General features: G+C 40.9%; 2 protein-coding genes across 4 annotated transcripts; both read left to right on the top strand.

The window, feature by feature from the left end:
• Positions 1-881: 881 nt before the first annotated feature.
• On the top strand, positions 882-10697 carry pdcd6 (programmed cell death 6). Of its 2 annotated transcripts, none has more exons than XM_086021404.1 (6): positions 882-1121; positions 4290-4351; positions 6645-6689; positions 6955-7125; positions 8613-8722; positions 8800-10697. In XM_086021404.1, the coding sequence occupies exons 1-6, from the start codon at positions 1039-1041 to the stop codon at positions 8896-8898; spliced, it is 570 nt and encodes a 189-aa protein (XP_085877530.1). In that variant the 5' UTR covers positions 882-1038; the 3' UTR covers positions 8899-10697. The 2 variants fall into 2 exon arrangements, with proteins under 2 accessions (XP_085877530.1, XP_085877531.1); XM_086021405.1 differs by having other exon boundaries at positions 884-1121; positions 6955-7113.
• A 323-nt stretch (positions 10698-11020) lies between these two features.
• LOC147127557 (uncharacterized) lies at positions 11021-22111 on the top strand. 2 transcript variants are annotated; one of them, XM_086020780.1, is made up of 7 exons: positions 11021-11300; positions 12149-12319; positions 13628-13725; positions 14751-14895; positions 21102-21251; positions 21644-21759; positions 21947-22111. In XM_086020780.1, the coding sequence occupies exons 1-7, from the start codon at positions 11189-11191 to the stop codon at positions 22052-22054; spliced, it is 900 nt and encodes a 299-aa protein (XP_085876906.1). In that variant the 5' UTR covers positions 11021-11188; the 3' UTR covers positions 22055-22111. The 2 variants fall into 2 exon arrangements, with proteins under 2 accessions (XP_085876906.1, XP_085876907.1); XM_086020781.1 differs by having other exon boundaries at positions 11021-11282.
• The last annotated feature ends 693 nt before the right edge of the window (positions 22112-22804 follow it).

Below are 22804 nucleotides of genomic sequence, written 5' to 3' on the forward strand. Positions count from 1 at the left end.
TCTCTGCTGCTTGCCGGTACAGTCTCCCAAGTGATGCCAACAAATCAAATTGCATATTCTCTTAGAACATTTGCCCACTGTTTCCATATGACTTTGTTTCTTTATTTACCGACTTTTCAGATCCAAGTAAGGATTTATTTTTTCCAAAGCGCCCAAACTATCGAATTTCACTTGGAGTGTTTCTGTAGCTCAATGTATATCGAGTGTGAGGTTTTTCCTCCCTTTTTCTGTTGTCTCTGTTGAAGCGCGTGTCGTCGCTTCAAAACAAAATATTGATAGCCAAACTGGTGACCTTTGGTGGTTTGCTGCTAAATATCTGCCCCCATTCTCCAAGCCTACTATTTTACGTTCGAACATATTGATAAAATACGTCACTAAGCCAAAAATATAGCGTTATTATTTTTTTAACTTGTGCATGTGCAATTCAAAATGTTAGCATTTTGCCTACACTATACCAATACGTTTGAAAATTAAGTAAACATTGTTAGTATATTTTTTGTCTGAAGGGCATGATTTCCGTTCGATATTCTTTCCCATAATGCTATGGGCAACGTAAGATGGCTGCCCTCTGGCTTCAGCCGCAAGGGGCCAAATTGATTGTATATAGACTGTTGCCGTAGTCCAGTCCATGATGCAAGTCGACAAAATGTTCCATGAATTTTAACAAACTGTTGCACAGGTATTACCGTAAACCTGGTTTTCAGTTAATAAATGTAAGACCACTGTTTCAAATTAGAAAGATGGTCAGGTCAACTTTACTGTTTCTATTTTCACGCCGTTTGAAGAGAGAGAGAGCGAGCGAGCGAGCGAGCGAGCGAGAGAGAGAGAGAGATGGAGGAGGGGAGTGTGACGTCACGCCACCCTTATGGAAGTGTTGAATGATTGGCCGCGCCCCTACGCACGAGCCAGGAAGGAAACGGCGAGTCAACGTCGAACGAGAAGAGAAGAGAAGCGTGAAGGCGGCGGACTGAGTTTCAAGCTACACGCCTGGAAGACGTGCTTGTCGGACACATTGTACCCCGTTTATCCCTCTTGAAAATGGCATATCACAGTCCTTACAGAGCTCCACCGCATATAAACACCCCTCCGGATCAGAGCTTTCTGTGGAATATCTTCCAGAGGTGAGTACGGGAGAGGGCGGAATGTCAATTGGTTACGTTGTTTTCATTTGACAGCTCGTGTTGTCTTTTTTTTTTAAATTTTGAGCTCAAATTACGACTAAGACGTGATTGCTTAGTGAGGCTTCCTGGAAGTACGCTACTACGGCATGGTGCGTGGAACAGATCCACGTCACTCCTAAGGTCACTTCCCCAACAGCTTAGTGACGTCATAAAGCTGCATTGCATGAGGACTACCATTAAATAAGTTACCCGAAAAGGGCTGTAAGTAATTCGTAGTGTAGGGACTATCAATTCACAGTTTTCATATTATTTACGGACAGTATTGTGAGCTAATAAATACAAAGTGTAAATATCGAATAAGACATATAATCTTATGTATCAGGTTGCAGGCAGTCGTTGCTTTTCTCCATAGTCTTATGTAATACTGCAGATGCACCGCTTGGTTTCATTGGAATGCTGCAGGCTTTGCAAGGCACACAAATTATTTATGTGTGGTGCAAACCCTCTTCAGAAAGCAGGCTGGTTTAAACCGTTTCCCCCCTCTGTTTTTGTGCATGCACGAGGAGTGATGGAAAGTCACAGTATAAAGACACTTTCATGACTAGGCACAGTCATCCTCACATGAGTGAGCCGCTTCATCTGCTGCCTCTCACAGCTGAGGATCTCTGGAATTCCCTCAGTCACATGACCAAAGTCAATAGAGCTTAGTTGAGGTGGGAGGCCTCACACACAAAATGAGTCACCATACGGGTCTTGAACTTTGACAAACTCATTTGGTTCACTTCGCCGTTGTTTTTGTTATCTGGAGAGATTGCACCAGTCAGTCAAGTTTTTCATTTGCGTTTCCACGGATTTGGTGCCCAGTGAGTCATGAAGAAGCAGACGGCCGGCTGACGTATGACAGAAATGTTTCCAAAACGCAGGCTGGCCTTTAAGAGTCAAGCAGAGTGAGAGATAGATGCAAGTGGATTTAGGACAGCGTTGAACACGGGCATATTGGACAGCGACAACATATTAGAGCTTGTGTGGCTCCTCGCGAGAACAACAACCAGTCAATTTCCACATAAACACACTACTTCAAAAGAATTGGATGGATGTCTAGCATAAAACTTTATTAACTGTACAAGCTGTGTTTTAAAGTAGTCAACACAAACATTTTTTTTCAAGCATATGTTCTATGGAAGCCCACTAGTTGAAACAGTGCATTCTGATAAATGTTGCCTTTGTGGAATAAGTGTTAAGCCACTCGTTTTTAGGCATCTCTGGGGGCGGCCATTTTGTCTACTGTCGACTGAAAATGACATCACAACTGCTCACAACGACCAATCACGTCTCAGATTCAGAAAACAGGTCAACCGCGATTGGTCGTTCTGAGTAATAACATTGTCAAATGTCACACAATGGAAAAAAGCTCATGAAAGCTCTGGTTCTGAGTTCTGGTTCTGGTTCCACTGTACTCAACATGAGCTTATTTGGAAAATATCAGTAATACATTTTCCAATCTGACTGGTTTCTGATAGGAAATATTGAAACGTGAGCAGAACACCCTGCTCTTTTTAATAAGCCAGCCATTTACAACTTTTTTTTTCCAGCGAACTACCAGATGGTTGTGTGCAGTGCTTCAGGCAAAGAGCTTCTTAATGACGTCTTTCATTTTGGTCTCACTGGGAAGACGGTTGCGCTCGGCGAAAAAAAATAACAGGAGAAAACGGCGTGAGCGTATAACGGCACAGTCACGGCTTTGACTTGGCTTGTCACTGTTTGGTCAAGGTTGGGTAACGATCACCAATCAAGACGCGGCCTCACCTCCACAAAGCACTCCTTCATGGGCATGCTCTGAATGTTGCGTTTCCTTTCCAAGGACACCAATGTGTGCTTTATTTGTGTGGGGGGAGGTTTAGCTGCACTAGCAGAGCAGATCACATTGAGTAAAGCCACGGATCCTGCAGACATGGTGATACAACCAGACATGAAGTGTCACACCTACGAGCGGAAAGTCTGCGCTGGGCTGGGTTGACTTTTCTTTTTTTTTTTTTTAAACTGAGAGGTTTCCCCAGCTCCTCCCCTACCGCCTCTGCTGGAATTCAGAATGTTTGTTGGGTAAGCGCGCTATGTTTACATGTTGCTATGGAACAACTGAGTCAGGCAACCTTTCTGCAATATGAAAAAATGAAGCTGCGTCAAATGACCTGTTTAATGATGTCATGGCACAGCTGACGTTTGGTCATGAGACTGTTATAGTTTCAAATATATGAACGTATACACAACTATTTTTGTTCTGAACAAGTGGAAAAAAAAATCACAGAAATCCACATCTCATCCATTTAGCTTCACAGTAAAGTAGATACTTAAAGGGGAAAGCAACCCAAACATATTTTTTTCAAGAATATGTTCTATGCAGGCCCACGAGTTGAAACAGGGCATTCTGATTAATATTGCGTTTGTGGAATATGAATTAAGCAGCAAAATCCACCCCTTTTTAGCCATCTCTGGGGGCGGCCATTTTGTCATTTCTGTCTACTGAAAATGACATCACAACTACTCAGGGCTCAGGTAACGACCAATCACCGCTCAGTTTCAGAAAACAGGTCAGCTGTGATTGGTTGTTACCTGAGCCCTGTGCAGTTGTGATGTCATTTTGAGTTGACAGAAGTGACAAAATGGCCGCCCCCAGAGATGGGTGAAAACATGATTTTCCTCCTTAATCATATTTCACAAACGCAAAATGAATCAGAATGGTATGTTTGTACTAGTAAAGGTGCATAGAACATATTACTGTAAAGAAATGTTTGAATTTGACTTCTCTTTTAAGATTGTGTGATATTAGAAGTGTAGTTTTCCAAAAGAATTTGGTTAGTTTCTCTATTCCACCACCTTGAGAGCATTTGCATTTTGGGGTTCTCTGAGAGTCTTACAAGCCGAGTCCCCATGTCACATAGCCAATATTTTGTTTTAGTCACATGATCAGCGTGCACACATAATTTGTCTTCAGTGGAGTGTGTGTGAACTGTCGACTGAGCATTCATCCTCTGAGGAGGATCTGTTGAAAACGGTGTCGCGCGCAGGAGGATAATGTTTCAGTGGTTGCCCTCTGCAATTTGTGCCAGAGCGTGAAGTTGTTCATGCAGGTGGTATCTAATCTGTGCTCTCCTTCTCCTCTCGCCGCAGGGTCGACAAGGACCGCAGTGGGGTGATATCGGACTCAGAGCTCCAGCAGGCCTTATCCAATGGTACCCATGCATGTCTGACAATAGAGTATAGAGTCATAATCGGAGTTAGTACAAGACTAAAGACATTATTAAGAAGAAATAATCATAATTATGAGTGTGAAGTTATTGTGTATTAGGAAAATAAAGTTGGAATATTACGATAAAACGGTTAAGCTACGACTACGATATGATGTGAGACTGAACACAATTTATCAGGCGAAAATTGCAATTTTCAAGAGAATTTCTGGAGAAGAATTTTATTATAATGAAGTTGGAATAAAACAAGTATAAAATGGCAATCTTTCAAGACAATGTTGAACACGTTATTTTTTAGTAGCTTTATCACACGATAGTCAACGTGGTTGTGCAAATATTTTTGTAAAATTCTACCTCGACAAGAACAGTGATTATTTTGGCGGGTCTTTTGTTATTACAATTCACACAGGTTGTAGTGGTGCGAAAGCCGACTACATCATAGTGTTGAATGTTTCAAATATTTGGGTTACCTAATTCTCTTCATGAGAGGAGCAAGATGGTATGACAAATGTCTTTTGTTTTTTTGTACTTAACGTTTTGTGCTCTGTACGCACTTGCCAACTTGGCAGCGTTCCCAGCCTTGCCTTATGCCACTTGATTAGATTCACTGTGATGTGAAGCAAAGCTGGTGAGGCCCGAACGCACGATTGCTCTCCATCCTGCCGTCCGTCTCTGTCCGCTCTCGGTTGTCCGTCTTGACCTTTTCTTCTTGCCATCAACTGCCGGTTTTACTACGCATCATGCCTCTGGAACATTGCAGGCAAGCAATATGCTTCTTTTTCTCTTCACGTTGCCTCTGCATTAATTCTTCCTATTTTTGTGGCTCACTATTTCAGAGTTGAGTTTTTCCCTCATCTCGGTGTTATTTCAATCGTCCTCACCCCGCCATGAGTGTGCCATTTCTTAATACAAGAGGATGACACATGTTTTGTTGTTTTAAAGCAGCACTGGGCAATAATTCGACCTTAATAAAAAAAAAAATTCACAACGCTTTTGATGAAACATTGACTAACAAGTAGTTGAATGGGACGTTTGTCATGCCCTGAGGGGGTCTGTATCGTTTTTAATGGCACCAAGCAACTTTGAGGGGGATGGGAGCAACCCTGGCACACACACAAAAAGAATACAAATTTCCCGAATTTCTTTACGGCATACTCACTTCCTCCTTTCGCTATAAGGACGGAAGTCGATACGAACCTCTACGCGCTATTACTAGTGTCATGGCAGAAGCCCCAAAACACACAAAAAAAACCCTAAAATATTGTTTGAACAAAATTAGATTCATTACCTCATCGCTATTCATCTTTCCCACAGCCACTGGAAATAGAAATGTAATTCAGTCTAACTTGCAGGCCAGCGCGAGCTCAGGATTTCACGACCATGGGAAATGGGGTTGATTTTTGCCAAAACACTACCACTTTTGTCCACATGGCGCCGCCATAATCAACAAAAACTTGACATAGGACACAGTGTTGCTTTAAGCGTTGTCTTGTCCAGAAATTGTTTTGCTTGTAATCACTTACGCGTATCACCTCGGTTTACATTCGAATCTGTGTGTGTGTCCGCGCGCGTGTACATACACACACACACTCATTGCGGTTACATCATCCTGTTTTTCCTGCAGACACCAATCCCCACACCTCTCGCCACCTCACCCCGTGAGAGAGCCTAGTGTGGAGCACAGAGAGTGTATTGTCCCACTCGGTTTTTCCTCATGCTAGAAAAGTGTGTCATTGGAAGCGTCAGTGTGATTGAATTGCTCAGAGCACGGCTTTTTTTGGGGTGCTCTTTTGCACAATCACGTTGAATAATTTTTGCACGACTAGCCGCTAGAAATTGCGTGTTTGTACATCATCTGCACAACTGATCAGGATTGTTACAAGGCTCGTGCAGAGCTTGCTGATAAGCTGATTTCGTTGGAATCAGGTGTGTCGGAGGGGGGAAATATCTAAAACATGCAGGATAGCAGCCCTCGAGGACTGGAGTTTGACACCTGTGACCAGGGTTGAGGCACAACAACTCAGTATGCTAACGTTAGCACCCGTGTTTATTTTTGTAATGAACTCAGTCACTGCCAGACATTTTCAGACCCTCTTTTACCCTGACATTTGAAAAAAAAAAAAGTTAAAATATATAAATTCCTGGGATTGAATGGCTGGACTGTGAAAAGACAAATAGAAACGTCAGTGGCAGTGAATGAGTTAATAGTCAACTGAAATGTCCAAATGTTTGACCATTGACAAACTAAGAAATGTACTTTGTCCCTCCTGTTTCTCAGGCACATGGACACCGTTCAACCCTGTGACTGTGCGCTCCATAATATGTAAGTAACTGCTCATGTGGCTTCTCACCTCTACACAACAGGCTGTTGTATTCCCGTCGGGAGTTTGGCTGTTTGTTCGCCATGGCAACCGGATAAACCTATTACAACTTTCAGCGCTGGTCGGTTGCAAAAGCAGACCTCAAATGCGTGTTTGAGACGGCTATAATAAATATCGGGGTAACCCAGTCGTAACCTTCTCGTGCTAATGGACGAATGCATGAATTTGTCAACTGTGTCCTAAACTCCGCCTCTCGCTGTCCTTCAGCCATGTTTGACAGGGAAAATAAGAGCGGGGTGAACTTCAACGAGTTTGCAGGCGTGTGGAAATACATCACGGATTGGCAGAACATCTTTCGAACCTACGACAGGGACAACTCGGGCTTCATCGACAAGAACGAGCTCAAACAGGCACTGACCGGATTTGGTGAGCTGAAAAGTATGCGTTTTTTTTTGTTTTGGTTTGATGGTGGAGGGCTCCGCTGCTTCTGTCAACAACCTCTCCCAGTGGGGTAAAAGGTTAGATGTAGCACTTTTGGATAGTTGGGTCTTTGGATTTTCTCACGTTATTGTAACAATCTTGGACGGACTGTTTTTGTTGGTGATACAACTCATACCTTTACAGATTTTGTTTCAATTGCACTGTAAAACTGATCAAATTACTTATTTATTCTCACAACACCCCATACATTTTTTTTATTTATTTTTTAAGAGCTTTGCAAATTTATTAAAACTAGAAAAAAAAATCACATTCAGGGTAACTTGAGGCTGTGATTGCTGCCATAGTTTTATCAACAAAGTATTGAGCAAAGGCCTAAACTACTACCATGAATTTGATTGCCTTATCGGATGTTGTGTGTCGAAATGTTAGGGAAAAAAACATTTATTCTATTTTGGAAAAAGTGATACACTGTGCAGTTAGAACACTTTCCGGACAGATTTCATTGACTAACATTAGATCTTAATGGTCAAAATGGGCAGATTTTTTTTGGACGATTTAAGTATTTATTTTTTACACATTACATTACAACATAAGACAAAGATAATGACAATAAAAAAAAAATCTGCCAAAAATCTGCCGATTTCAACCTTGTTCTCTATGTTGTTGGATTTAATACATAATAAAGGACTAATTATTGTAAAACAGTCACATGTTGTGCCTGTAACTAATTATATATTTTGTCAATCAAACAGCTGATTATTATTATTATAGCCGAATGTTATTCTGACAAATATCGCAATTGGCGTTGAACAAAAAAAAAAAAAGTTGTACTTGCTGTAAATTTGTGTATGAAAAACACTTCTAGGCTATAACTATAAAATAATCAAATGAAAATGACAAACAGTCATAAAAAAATGTAATTGTTCTTTTTTGAGACCTAACTTTACTCCTATTACTCACTTGCCTAGGAAATATCGCAGATCTGCTGGGGACAATTTGATCCAGCCTGCCATGCAAGTAGAAAAAAAAAATGTGGACGGATAGGTTTGTCTGAGCCAGAATGTGGGTAATTGCATACCGTGGAATTGACATGTGGACGCTTGCCATGTTTTAAAGTAGATGAATCCATTTTGTCGATTTAAAAGGCCTTTCAAAGGTGTCTAGTTTATGCGACTGCTCAGAGATCAGGTGCAAAAGTATTGCTCAGGTAAAAAATACAAAACTAGTCGGGTCCAAAAAAAAATTTGAAAAAAGAAATTACAAAAAAAAAAACATGATTCTTGTCTAGGGACTTGAATGTTACATTCTTATATTTTTTAAATGTGGGGTGGGGGAGCTGAATTGGGTGGATTGAATTAGGAAAGGCATGGCAAAAAATTATTGGCCAACAAATAATCAGCACCTCGGTGTGGTGACCCCTGAAGGGACACGGTGTAAATTATCCCTTCTCATGACACTAGCATATAACATTTTGCCCTTCGCAGGTTATCGTCTATCGGATCAGTTCTACGGCACGCTGATCGAGAAGTTTGATCGACAGAGGAAGGGACAGGTGGCCTTCGATGACTTCATCCAATGCTGTATTGTACTTCAGGTAAGCATCATTACAAAGCATCTAAACATCTCCATTTTTTGACAATGTCTTTCATAACCTTCTACTCTCTTCCTCAGAGGTTGACTGATGTTTTCAGAAGGTACGACACAGACCAGGATGGCTGGATCCAGGTGTCATATGAACAGTATCTATCCATGGTCTTCAATATAGTATAATGGCGCACTAGCGCGGCGAAGAGGAGCACAACTAACTGGACAGAACTGTGCCAAAAAATGCTACCGGCACTTCCTGGATGTCCGCCACGTTGGACACTACAAGATTTTTTTATTTTTTATTTTTTTTTTTTGCAAACCTCAGTGATAGCTGACCCTACGTCGGGCTCGCTCACACAAATTTATAGCGTTGATATAAATGAGAGAATATCCAAGGTGTGTCAGAAAAGTTCTGGGATTGGCGGCACAAAATATATTTTAAAGACAGTACAGGTTTTCCGCCTTTAAAGTTCTCGCTGGAGTCTATAATGCTCTTTCCCAGCCTTCAGCACTTCTGGAAAGATTATTCTGGCCACCTTGATGTTGTCCACGTCTAAATGGGTCCGCTTGATATTCAGGATATTGTGAGCAGGTACGTTTCGTGGCAAAGTTGCCCTGCCACAACCTTCACCTCTTCTCGCGTACTGAATGAAGCAAATGCAGCAGGATCAACTGTCTGGACAACATTAAGGGGACCCAGAGTTAGTTGTTGGGGTCTGAAATTTGTGACAAGTCCTGGAACGTTTCTCACACATTTGGGATTAGGGTGCTTTTGTGTCTTATTTTTTTTAAATTGCAACTACAAAGTTGTATGTATTAAAGCCAAAAAAATCTTGTAGTGTTTTGCTTGAGGACCAATCTTGATTTATGTATGTATCGGGCACTCCAGATTAGGGATTAGTGGCGCCTTGAGATACGAGTCGCTCAATTTACACGTTTTTTGCTTTGATTTGCAAGCTCAAACTTTATGAGATATGAGCACTTTATGGTGGCAGTGAACGCAACTCTAACTGACTTTACGATAGCACTTTGGCAAATAGTGAACAATTCTTCAAAAAAGAGGATTCAAGGCGTTTAATGCATTTCCCAGTTGAAGTTTACCATCAAATTAAAGTGACACCATGTGTATTTAAAACAGCCAAACTGTCTAAATAAAGGCTCCGATAATCTAATGCCAACGCTAATTAGCATCCATGTATGCTTTGAACAACTAATATTAGTGCCATAGTGATGAGATCACAGAGGAGTTGAGATGTTATGAATCCCACTGGAGATTTTGGCAGAACATGCGTCAGAGCAATATGATTGGCTACTGTGGGATTCATAACGTCCCAATAAACTGTACATAGTGTTGTCTGTCTTATACTGCCCCCAAGTGGCCAAGGCATGCGCACCAGATGAAGCAGCCTTTAATTGATGCGGTGGGAAAAAAAAAATTACTGCATGTTTTTTTTAATATATCAAACTTTACGGAGTGCCATTTTAATGGGAAAATATTATTTGATGTATAAGTGTTTTGAGTTATCGTTACTCGTTATCAAACTCGTATCTCAAGGTACCACAGTACTGTATTATTATTGACACAATGTCTTTTTTCGTCGGTATGTCTGTTATCGTCATTGTCTTAACTTTTATTAATAGAATTATAATGAAAATGCTTTGTTAAAATAAAGTAGTCCATCGCATGCTTTTCAGGGAATTTGAACCCTCAAATTGTAGCATGCTCTTCCACTTTCTCTCATCTCTTTCCTTCTGTTTAAAGCCATGTTTACAAATACTGTGAAAGCAGTGCTGTGTTCTGCTTTAAAATTTACATGCCAGCTTACATGCCATATTTGTGCAAACTTATTTTTTAAACATCAAAATTATTGGAAAAGGGCGAGCATAACGCTATAGGTATTGCTTATTTTTGTGTGCATGATGCCTTAAAGGAGTTTTAAAAACAAAAAAAGTGAATTCTTTTATTAAAAAAATGAAAAAGTGTTGTGTGTAATTTTATTCTCAAGATTCTGGTCAACCACATATGAAAACAAATGGAACTTGGCTCAATGGCGCCCCCTTCTGTTTATTTGTAATTCTTAACACTGCAATGCGCCACAATAATGAAAATCCAGCACAATTCAACAAAACACTGATCAAACATGAAAAATACAAAGACGAGTTAAAAAAAATGTATTTCATATAAACCAAAAACAGTGAGCGACATTTTGTAAATATACTCCTATGGATAAATTGTTTTGCATAATGATCACAGACGTGAATGCACCAACGACAACAGAAAACTGTACCGAAGAAGGAACCTATATCTCTTTGCCTTGAGTTCCGGAGGGAACTGTGAATGTGTTGCACAGTCACTGCTGCAGCGTATTTACGTCAAAGTTTAAATTCTAAATTCATTTTGTTGCATGTTTTTTTTTTACAGCGATGGTTATAATTTGAAGCTATTTTTTATTCTTCTGTAAGAGTTTTAACAATGTATCTAAAACGCGTACGTCCGACAGAGTATCTTTCTGGTCTGCCAAACAAACACCTGGCGCAAATAAAGTCCTTCTGCAGCACAACGAAAGGTACAAACACAGAGACAGGTATATGTTTAATACTTCTAACAATAATGATTTATTTTCTCAATTCCTTGCAATTTTGTTTACTGCTTCCTTTTCCCCACTAGCAAGACCTGAGTCCCATCACCCGACTGATTATGTAAACCTTTGGCACCACTGCTCTCCAAAGTGGTGGGAGGATTAAATCCACAACATAAATCATAAAATAAACACACAACATAAATGACTCGTACAATTAGTGATGCTACGAGACCTGTCGAGGCTTTGAAGCGTGCATTGAGTAATGAAAGGGACATTTCCGCAAAGCATGCATCGAGGCTTGCTTCATTTAGGGGAGGAGCCGTAAATGATGACGTCCGAAGCCTCGCCGGCTGTTGTATCACGTGACTGCTTCGGGAAATTCTTCAGATTGTTCCGCAAGGTTTGATAGAATGTAAATCCCTCAGGCTACGGTAACATTAATTGAAAAAAAAAATTAATAGAGTTGTTCAGTCAGTACATTGTTTGGATAAAGATATTGCAGTTTGGAAACTACAGTTTGGAAAATGCTATAGTTTAGTTAGAGATAATTTGACTGCAAATATAAGGTCACTCTACACACTTTTGGGAATCCTTACAAAATAGGGTGCTGGTTGCACATTAAGCAAGGACTTTCAATCCACAGGGCAATAGTCATGTGTTTTCGAACCATGGCCTGCAACAGAACTGGAACTATCACTTTAGACGCACTGTGTTAATTTTGGGAAAAAAAACAAAAAACCTTTTAATTTTCACCGTTTATTTCATTCAACGGCGAGGTATTTGTGTTCCAAGGAAATTGAGTACAATTGTGGGTCCAACTCTCCATCCCTCTCTATATTCTGTGTCATCAGGCGCAGGACAGCCCGTGGTGTCAGAGTGCAAGGGCTCTGTGGTCACTGTGGCCATAAACCGTCCTGAGGTGCGTAATGCGGTGAACCGGGAGACGGCGAGGCATCTGCTGAGGGAGTTGGAGGCCTTCGAGCGTGAGCCGGCCCTGAACGTGGCTGTCCTGTATGGTAAAGGTAAGATTCATGAGGATGTTTGCATGTGCAGTCTTCGTTGACTCCTTCCACCCAATTAAAGTTGAACATTTTATCCATTTACTGATTATAAAGATACAATTGTTTTCGGGATGATGCAAAATATGTTGCAATAGAAGCGGTAAACATTTATTATGGCACATAGAAGAGATAAACAGACCAAGATTCTAAAATATGAATTTGATTTAATAACTCAGAACTATTTAATCAATTAATTAGAACATTAGTACAATTAGTACATAAAAGTACACATGTCCACCCCTTAGTGAGATACTTTGTCGCCCTGGTCACCCCACTGAAAAATTTCTGGCTACACCCCTGATTAGAATTATTATAATGAGAACTTCCTGGTGAGCAGAGGCACACAATAACTTTTTTTCTGCAATTGCGCTGCTGCGCCTTTAGATGCCGCTGAACTAAAGACATTAGCCCGCCTAGAAAACACACGCACGCACACAAACGCACACACGTCTCTTAATACCTCCAAAAATCCCATCCACAACGCTCTCAACCTGGATCAACTGTCTGCGCCATGAAGTGGCCTCCAGAGAGACAATTTGCTCCTCCTCAGCATAGAGGCTGAGAAATATAAGCTACTTTTAGATGGTCCAACACTCAGTCCACAAAATATAGCTCGTCTCGGCGTCCGTAATGGGATTTTAATAGCCATGACGGACGTTTATTTCAGCGGGTTGTGCTCCACCATATCAGGGCGACCGACCTTCGGGGGTGATTAGCGGCCTGTCTGTGTTATGGGATGACAAGCAGGGAGACTCCACTCTGGATGTTGTGGTTTCACAACATAAGGAAACCATTTTGTTCAAATTAGCACCAATAGTTTTCATTGCCCTCATTAAAAAAAAAAAAAAAAAAAAAAAGCGGAATGATTGCTTTCTGTAGATTCTCAGTATTCTCGTGTTAGGGGCTCAGATTTCCACGTTTGCGGTCAGGTCCAATCTAGATGTCAAGCTACTGCAGTTAAGGTCATCTGAGGAGGATCTACTTGGAATGTTTTACATTCCTTGTATGCAGTTGGACAGCACAAAAAAAAAAAAGCAGAAGACATAATGTAACCTATACGTATTAAGACCATTCTGAAAAACAGCGCAAATCAATGAATCCAATTTGACAATATTGGTCTTCCATCAATGGGAATGTTGTGTTTTTGCGGCAAGACCCAAAGCAAACTGCTATCCAAATGGAAGCTCACACACTGCACCATTTTTTTTTCATCCTCATCATTTTCATTTTCAGCTGCCACAGTTTCTAATTTTGTGGTCTCTCTGGCAGGAGGCAATTTCTGCGCTGGGTATGATCTGAAAGAACTGGCCAATCATGCAGCCTCTATCAAATTGGAGCAAGATGTCACCAAGGGTCCCGGGCCAATGGTGAGTGACTGGGGCTGTGTGCCTGGCGTAGTTTCTTTATCCTAATAAAATTCAAATAAAGTAAAACTAATGGCGTTTTATCGGTTTGTATTGTGTTTAATGTATTTAGTACATTATAGTCTGATTAGCAAAATTAATTTATGTATGTCATTTACTTAACTCATTCATCGGCAGACATTTTCAGACCCTAACGTTTGAAAAAAAAAATTGAAAAAAAATATTTTAAAAATTCCCGGGCTAGAATGGCTGGACTTTGAAAAGACAAATACATACGTCAATGGCAGTGAATGAGTTAAAGAGGAAGTCAACCCTAAAAAATGTGCCTTCACTAGTCTAAACATGACCATTTGATTAATATTGTGCTCGTAGAATATGAAGCAGCAAAACCCACCCGTTTTTAGCCATCTCAGGGGGCGGGCCATTTTGTCACTTGCTGTCGACCAAAAATGACATCACAGTTGCTCAGGGCTCAGGTAACGACCAATCACGGCTCACCTGTTTTCTGCAGCCGAGCCATGATCGGTTGTTATCCGAGCCCAGAACTGTGATGTCATTTTCAGTCGACAGCAAGTGGCAAAAAGGCCGCCCTCTGAGATGAATAAAAAACGATGGCTTTTACTTCTTAACCTATATTCCACAAACGCAATATTAATCACAATGTCGTGTTTGGACTAGTGGGCCTGCTTTGAACGTATTCTTGTTAAAAAAAAAAAAAAAAAAAGGGTTGACTTCCACTTAACAAATAGTATTGCCCATATATTATTGAGCAGCTAAACCTTTTCCTATGTCATAAAAAGGTACATTTCAGATTATCATCCCACTTTTCCTTCATCACCGGCATCCTTCTGTAAGGGCCACACAAAAAAATACCCCAAGAAAGATTGATCTGACGTCTCCCCGGATTAGCGTCGTCTCACTCGATGTTCCGCATGACGATGGCTTCAGCTGTTTTACACTTTCGGGACATTTGATTGCTCTCATTTACCGTACGTGCTGTTGTGTACCAATCCGTTAATTTCCGGCAGGGTCCCTCCCGTTTGCAGTTCTCCAAACCCCTGATAGCAGCAGTAAGTGGATTTGCCGTGGCTGGCGGACTGGAACTGGCTCTGTTGGCTGACCTACGAGTGGTGGAGGAGAGTGCCATCATGGGCGTCTTCTGCCGCAGGTTTGGTACGTCTCACATCATACTATTGCTTTCACAGAGTGAGAAGTCTTATTTTGATCACCATATTTGGATTTGACGAGAGGGCCAAAATGCCTCTCTTTGTGATGCCGGGCACTGTACTGCCGCTCACAGGTCAGTGTTGGTACTGCGACAGACAATCGGTTTGGGGGAGAAGTCTCGCGATTGTCGGTTGTCGAGGTGTTTGCCGATTTAGTTGCATGCACCACATCCACGTATCAGCACGCTAGTTGACAACCGTAATGGAATGGGAATAAATTTGAGAATCTGTAACTAAACGCAAATTCGTCAAAATGAACACATTCTGCGCCAAACTAACATTTATCCAAACGACAAATAAAATGATGAAAAAGAAGTCACTTCAGACACTTGCACATATTTAAACCAATTTTTAAGTCTCCTTTGCTCGTTCCCCTTTTCCATCACTTTCTCTCCTCCCAGGCGCCCGTTCCATCCGAGCATACGTCATCCACGGTCTCGCGCCAGGAATGGCTCATTGTTTCTATTTTTCGGCTTTGCTGCTTTGTTATCTCCCCAGCTCCGGTCGTGTGTCTCGCGGTGCTGGAAACACCAGAGACCATGACCGCCTGACCTCCTTGATAAGTAGAAGAGGAAGCCAGTGAGCGCAAGGCCAAACAAGGCGTTTTATTGATGTTGCGCGGCGACTTCCTCATAAACAACATTTTTGGTCGTCCGGCTGCCAACTGGCGAGGTTTGCCCTCTCATGACTGTGGAGCGGCTCCTGATAGACTATTACGGCATCTCTCATTGGCGTGCTTTAAATATAAGTCGTGTGTGTATAAATAAAAGTGCGGTTCAATAATTTACTGGCAGCGCTTGATTTTGAATGTAAACATGAAGGGCTCGTCATCACAGGCCTGTAATTTTCGTCAAGAGTGTTGTGGCCGTGCCCCCGTCTGCCCTTGTGTGCATTCTCTCAGCCTGCAGAAGTACTTATCAATCAAGTAATATCGTGTCTTTTTTTGCGCGCTACAAAGCCTTCCAATCTATTGCTGAGTCTTTAATTACTGGACTCGCAGCCATACTCGCTAACTTAAGTGGGTGTTCAAAATCGTAACTCCTGCGGTCTTGTCGTATTGAGCAAATTAATGCTGGCTAGGTGCCCTTGTGTGTGTCTGTAGCTCCGCTTCCCATAGCTGATGTCATGTTGCTCTTTAGAGAGGAAACTAATTGACCCTGAATTAACAGAGCTTCATTTTCTCCATTGTTTTAAGACACAATTATCACCAATAAATTCAACATAATAAATACGGTAGGGCTGCACAATATTGGAAGCGACATGGGTGTTGAATATTGCAAAATTGATAATAATAATAATAATTATTATATATATTAGGAGTGTCCTGATACAACTGTCCGATATCGATACAATTGTATTTTTTAGGATGAGATGTTATAAGAGACACTTGTTTGACTTTGACGTAGGGCTGTGCAATTAATGGAAATTCAATTACAACTACGATTATTACACTCCACATTACAAAAATTGGCATCATCGTAAAAAAACGGTTATCAAAATTCATTTATATCCAATGCACTGTTTGTTTGCACAAGGAAATCACACTTGAATTTATACATTTGCACTTTTTAAAAAATATCGATCATTTGATCAATTTTGTCTTTATATTTTTCATGTTTAAACATTTTCTTGTTTTGTACCAAAAAATAAATGATCATTTGAATAATCGTGATTTCAGTTATTACCAAAATAATCATGATTAATATTTTTTTCCTAATCCAGCAGCCCTACTTCGACGCATGCCTTACCTCCATCACAGGTCTCCATGGTAACAAATGCCCTAGTCAGCATTTGTACGAAACAGAACCACACCCCCAACCCAGCGTGATTCGAACCAGAGTCTACCAAGTGGCTTTTAAGTGCGCTGTTATTCTTTGGCATCGTGAATTTTGGCCAAAGAATGTCTGAGGCCTTTTATTAAGACACATGGGGACTGTTTTAAATTGCGACAAAATATATCATTCCGCAATCCCCACAAAACAAAACGAGCGAAAACCAAACTTCCTTGCCCATTTCCATCAAACCTAATGCTTTCCCGTTATTTAAAGACCCAGTGTTTCCTTATGATGATTTCCTTTTAATGGCGGTTACCATTTTTGGGCTTGGCACAGATGGCACCAGATGCAGGGAATCCCTGCTGAAAAAGAAAAAAAAAAACTCGAGGGATCTAATGTGGGCCGATAGCGCCCTTTCTGGCGCATGATTGCGGCTTCCTCTCTGCTGTGGCCCCTTTCGCCTTGCCAAGGCGGAAATGAGAAGGAGGTGGTTGTGTCATGCTAGTCTGGTGGTGGTGGTAGTGTCTGCTACTCGCTACATTTCTTGAGAGCTGAAATGAAAACCACTATGCATGCTTGCCCGATTCCTGAAGTTATTTCGGGGCCTTCAACCCACGGAAACTGAACTAAAATATTTCACGTTCAAGGACTCGCTAAACTGGCAAGCTAAATAAGGGTGTTGTTAGAGCTCTTTACTGCGCACCTGACCCCAGCTGACCTGCAGCCTCCTGCTGTGCCGCTGCTCCCTCACTTCTGTCTTACCTCAGAATTACTGGAGATGGAAGCCATATGTTACAAGGGAGGAAAAACTGCCGCGAAAAGCTGACGTAACCCGCCCCCGGCCCTCCGTTAACATGAATATTAACAAAAAATATTTTGTATTATATGCTGTTCTTTAAAGAGGAAATCAACCCGAACACATTTTTTGAAGAATATGTTTTACAGGCCCACTAGTTGAAATATGGCATTCCGATTATTATTGAGTTTGTGGAATATGAGTAAAGCAGCAAAATACACCCATTTTTGTAGACATCTCGGGAGCGGCCATTTTGTCACTTCTGTCGACTGAAAATGACATCACAGTTGCTCAGGGCTCAGGTAACGACCAATCACAGCTCACCTCTTTTCTGAAGCTGAGCCATGATCGATTTTCCTGCTTAACTCATATTCCACAAAGGCAATATGAATCAGAACGCCTTGTTTCAACTAGTGGGCCTGAATAGAACATATTCTTGAAAAAAATATGTTTGGGTTGACTTCCTCTGTAATATCTATACTTCTAAAATACTTTATGCCACCTTCTTGCCAATTACAGCCATTCAACAAGTAAAGAAACCCACTTGTGGGTCAAAAAATGAGAAATCCACTTTTTTTTTTGTGGCGGGGGGGGGGGGGACTGACCAGATCCACTGGTGGGAATCATTGTGGTCATCTTGGATTACTTCCTACAACTTCACACTAAAGTTAAAGAAGACAATGAATAGAGAATTGGAACAATAATCTGATTAGTTCAATTCTAAAATAGGACAAAAACAGAAACTTTGAACACAAAAAGCACACAAAAAAGCGAAAAAGAAAACCAAAACAATTTATGGCTCCTTCAAGTAACATGAAATCTACATCTAATCCAACAACAAAATAGCATATACCGGTAATATAATTATATAATTATCCATTGCTGTCACATATTTGCAGCCATGCACGGCTTTGAAAACTGTCAATATTGTCTTTTTTTCCAGGCTCCAATGAAAAAAAAAAGCCCTATTCTCCTTTGAACAAGTAAAGAGAGGAGTACTTAGAAATGTTGTGAATAGATTCCAAACTTCTGAGTGATGGCAGATTATCTTTTGTTGGCACCGGGCTTTTTAACGATGACTTTAAAACAACATCAAGGCCACCCTGGCTTTTGTGGACAAAAGCGCACATCTGATAACATTCCTGCAAACAGGACACATAAGAGATGAGGCTATCAGTAGTTAGTAGGGCTGGTTGAAGGGTTGTTGAGGGGTGGAGGTGCCTTGGATAAGGTTAAGAGGGATCCTTCCGGTTGCTGATAGTGATGGTGCCAACAGCAGCGGCAAATGACAGACCTGATTCCGTTATCTCCCCGGCTGCCGCTGTGCGTGCTTCCTGACGTTTCCTTCTTGTCTGCTTCTCTTTCCTCTTTGGTTCAATTAGGAGATAGCAAAACTCTTTGCACCGATCTAAACTCATGCCCGAGCATCAAAGCCCTGACACACAACCAGGACTAAGTTGCTTATTATGTAAAATGCATTAAAAAAAAAAAATCATTTAAATGGCAGCCAAAACGGCAACATACATTTAGTCACAAAAAGGGGAAATGTAAATAGAGAAAATGTAATACAAATCCATTAAATACATTATTTTTCGTACCGTATTTCAAAGCCACGCCCGTGGTGCAAAATATTTGCTTTGTTTCATGAGAACTCTACAGAAAACGTTTTTTTTGCTCATATTTGTGTTAGTAGAAACATTCATTTTGGTTTTAATATTTCATTTATGGCAGCAATGTGGTCTACCTCACAGTGGTGAAGTTCTGGGCTAGAATCTTGGATCTCTGTGGAGTGGAACACGTTTTAAGTATGAAAAGTGCTCTATAAATACAAGATTAATTGTGTTACATATTTGATTAGTTTACTGATTATTAAGAGCGGTAACATACATTTTGTTATGTTTATAATGTATAGCGGGGACCTAAGGATGCGTAGTTGGAAGTTTGTGTCTCAGGAAGGAAAGTGCTCTATAAATACAAGATTGATTGTGTTACATATTTGATTAGTTTACTGATTATTAAGAGCAGTAACATATACATTTTTTTATGTTTATAATATATAACGGGGACCTAAGTATGCGTAGTTGGAAGTTTGTGTCTGAGGAAGGAACCAAACATTTTTGAGCTTCAAATGGGTTAGTGGTTTTTAAAATGATACTTACTGTAATGTGATGGAATAAAATAATCCCTGAGTATGTAATTTTACAGTGTGACCGGGAAAGCTAGAAAAGAGATACTGAAAGTGGCTGGATTTGACCTTGGAAAAGGCAGGAAGGCCACACCCTCTATTTTGAAAATGAGAAGAATCCCCTGCAGTAGTGATGAAGAACAGAAACATTTTCATAAACCTACCGTTGGCCTTCCATACCTAATCGCAGTCTAGTGTCAGTCACAAGTCCACACATCACCTTCCAAACTTTAAGGAGGTCCCCGGATGGGTTGCACATGTATTACCGCTGCTATTCAATAGATTCCAATTTAGTTTATTGGAACGTCTCGGAGAGTCGCTTGTGGCATATGAATATGATCACAGTGTTTCTAAGACTCCCCACACAATGACACAGGGGTGCGGGGGACCCTGAATTTGGGGTTATGAAAACATGCCTGGCACATGTGCTCTCAATAAGGAGCGGCTGGGAGTTACTGAGGGATTTAAGTATGGAAGCGGGCAACTTTTCGTGTTTGTGTGTGTGTGTGTGTGTGCGTGTGTGTGCAAGTTGGTGTTCGCTCCACTTCCAGCTGCTGCTCTTTAGATATTAGGACACATGCCAAGAGTGTAGCACACCTTGCACCGTAATGTCCCCCACCTCCACTCTCTGCATGTCTTGGTCTTGGTCTCTGCTGGAGACAGGAACATTACAAATGTGTCCAGGGGGACTCGAAACAATAAGGAGAAAAAAAAGCAGAGACGCGGTTAAGGAGTGCAGTAGGTTTCAAATTATGTTAGCCCCGACAGCAGTAAGCTCAATTACTACCAGCAGTGTTTTATGTATGTACATGTTTGGAAATGATTCCTGGACTCTTTTCCCTATCAATGAAGTTGATGCAGGAGACCTTAATTCAGCTTTTATTTTGTACGGACATTTATTTGTCCGTCAAATGCAATTCAAATCATATTTTTGAAAAATTTGGAGACTGGTAATGCACTTCCTGTATCTGTTTCTGTTTATCTGTTTTCCAAGTCCACAAACACATTTAGTTTGACTATGATGCCAAAAGATAAACAAATAAAATAAAACACAAATATTTGTATTTTTCCAAATATTTAGGTTCATTCCAGTGATTTGGAATTTCTGCATTTTAGGAGGTTAGGCTTTGGCATATTATTTTATTTCACATTTCATTACTTGAATGCCCTTAACTCATTCACTGCCATTGACGAATTTATTTGTCTTTTCACAGTCCAGCCATTCAATCCCAGGAACATATTCATATATTTTTTTCAAACATTAGAGTAAAAGAGGGTCTGAAAATGTCTGGCGGTGAATGAGTTAATAGGTCAAATTTGTAAATAGTTGTGTGCATGTCCAGTATATTTGAGCTCACCCCAGGGAGTCTCACTGTTTTCGTCCTTTGTCCTCGCAGGAGTTCCGCTAATTGATGGCGGCACTGTGCGACTCCCGCGGCTCATCGGTCTATCCAGAGCTCTGGACCTGATTTTGACCGGGCGGCCCATCGGAGCACAGGAAGCTCTCGCGTACGGACTCGCCAACAGAGTTGTCCCGGATGGACAAGGTGGGCACACGGTCTGGCAACCTTTCATTTTTACTGGCATCACTGTCAAGCTTAATCTTGTACTATGACATTTAGTCTGCTGCTAAGGTTAACGTGTTCCCTCCCAAAAATGGACACTTTCTCTATGACGCAACATGGTGTGACCTGTTCCCAAGCCCCGACTGTATACACTCATGTCAGACATCAATCGTGGGGCGTGGTTTCCTCCGTAGAACACATGTGGATGTGCTCTCTTGTGGCTTTGGCTTGAAGCTCGCAGCAGCGGCAAGATGCTCATTGAAGAGAATTTTTAGTCGGAAAGAAATGAATCTAGGCGGTCAGCGTCTATTTCCTGTATGATGAAAGGCCGCATCGGCCGCACGTCCTTTACATCCTGTGCGTCACGACCGCAGGATTACAGGCGGCCCTGCAGTTAGCCGAGCAGATCAGCTCCTTCCCACAAGAGTGCGTGAGGGCCGATCGCTCCTCGGCTATCCACAGCTGCTACGAGGCGCCCTCCTTCACGCAGGTACACGCCTCATTTGCATATTCGAAAACGGCCGTGGAACTTCATACGATGTGGCTATCATTTACGAAAATCTCGCTTCAGGCCCTTTTAACCACCTTGAGTGTTAATATGATAGCTCGTGGTCATGAAGTCGCGAGAAGAATTTGATTGATTCATTTGAATTTTTGTGATTTTTTTTTTTGTGAAGGCTATGCAGTATGAGATTGACCATGGAGCACCAGTCGTGTTCTCAGAAGCTGTCGCTGGGGCAACTAAATTTACGACTGGAACTGGACGAGGAGGGAAGTTCTCTTAAGCTTTTTGTATGATCTGTGTGGGATATGTTGTATAGTAATAACAGTACTACATTTGAGTATGTCTCAGTCGTGTTTTCTTTTATGACTGCTCTGATACATAAAATCACTCATTTAAAGGGGGCATATTACTGTATTAGGATTATTCTTTTTTTTTTCCATTACTTGTGCACAAATAGTTGGGTTTTTGGAGTTTGTGCCCATCTCATCAAATATGAAATTACTAGGGCTGTCAAAGTTAAAGCATTAACTATGGAGATTAATTTAAATTTGAGAACGCACTAAAAAACATTAACTCAGTTAACTCTAACTCGGCTAACTTTTATTTACTTCCTGCAGCAGCTGACCTTTGCTCACTTTGCAGCCAAACGTAGAAGAGAGTCACTGTCACAAAGATGAACTTTTATGTAATTTTACTTTAAAAAGTTGCTTGATGGCTCATTGGAGGAATCCAAAATAATTTGCACACTTTGAAAAGCCAAATTTAAATACCCTATTGTACGTCTTTGGTGTATCATTCAACTGTTGTATTTTATGGGAAAAGAATGATATTCAATGATCAAAGAAGCTATTGGAACAGTCTTTGAATTGAGATATACTTTTATTTTTTTTCCACAAATTCCCAGATTTTACTCAAGTAAATATCAGTTCCAAGCTTCGTAAAACATTGGAGGTGAAAAATATGGTTAATCGCGATCAATATTAGAAAATGTTGAGATGAATTACTTTTAAAAATTAGAATTGCTTCACAG

The sequence above is a fragment of the Filicampus tigris genome, chromosome 21, assembly GCF_054856515.1.
Source record: "Filicampus tigris isolate MCC_2025a chromosome 21, RoL_Ftig_1.0, whole genome shotgun sequence".
NCBI classification, from domain to species: Eukaryota; Metazoa; Chordata; class Actinopteri; order Syngnathiformes; family Syngnathidae; genus Filicampus; species Filicampus tigris.

Bases quoted from the DNA above. Each gene is read 5' to 3' on its own strand.
- pdcd6 (XM_086021404.1), top strand. From the start codon at position 1,039: ATGGCATATCACAGTCCTTACAGAGCTCCACCGCATATAAACACCCCT. The intron at 1,122-4,289 runs GTGAGTACGGGA...CTCTCGCCGCAG, and splicing joins CTGTGGAATATCTTCCAGAG to GGTCGACAAGGACCGCAGTG. The intron at 7,126-8,612 runs GTATGCGTTTTT...TGCCCTTCGCAG, and splicing joins CGGATTTGGTGAGCTGAAAA to GTTATCGTCTATCGGATCAG.
- LOC147127557 (XM_086020780.1), top strand. From the start codon at position 11,189: ATGTATCTAAAACGCGTACGTCCGACAGAGTATCTTTCTGGTCTGCCA. The intron at 13,726-14,750 runs GTGAGTGACTGG...AATTTCCGGCAG, and splicing joins CCAAGGGTCCCGGGCCAATG to GGTCCCTCCCGTTTGCAGTT. The intron at 21,252-21,643 runs GTGGGCACACGG...TCACGACCGCAG, and splicing joins AGTTGTCCCGGATGGACAAG to GATTACAGGCGGCCCTGCAG.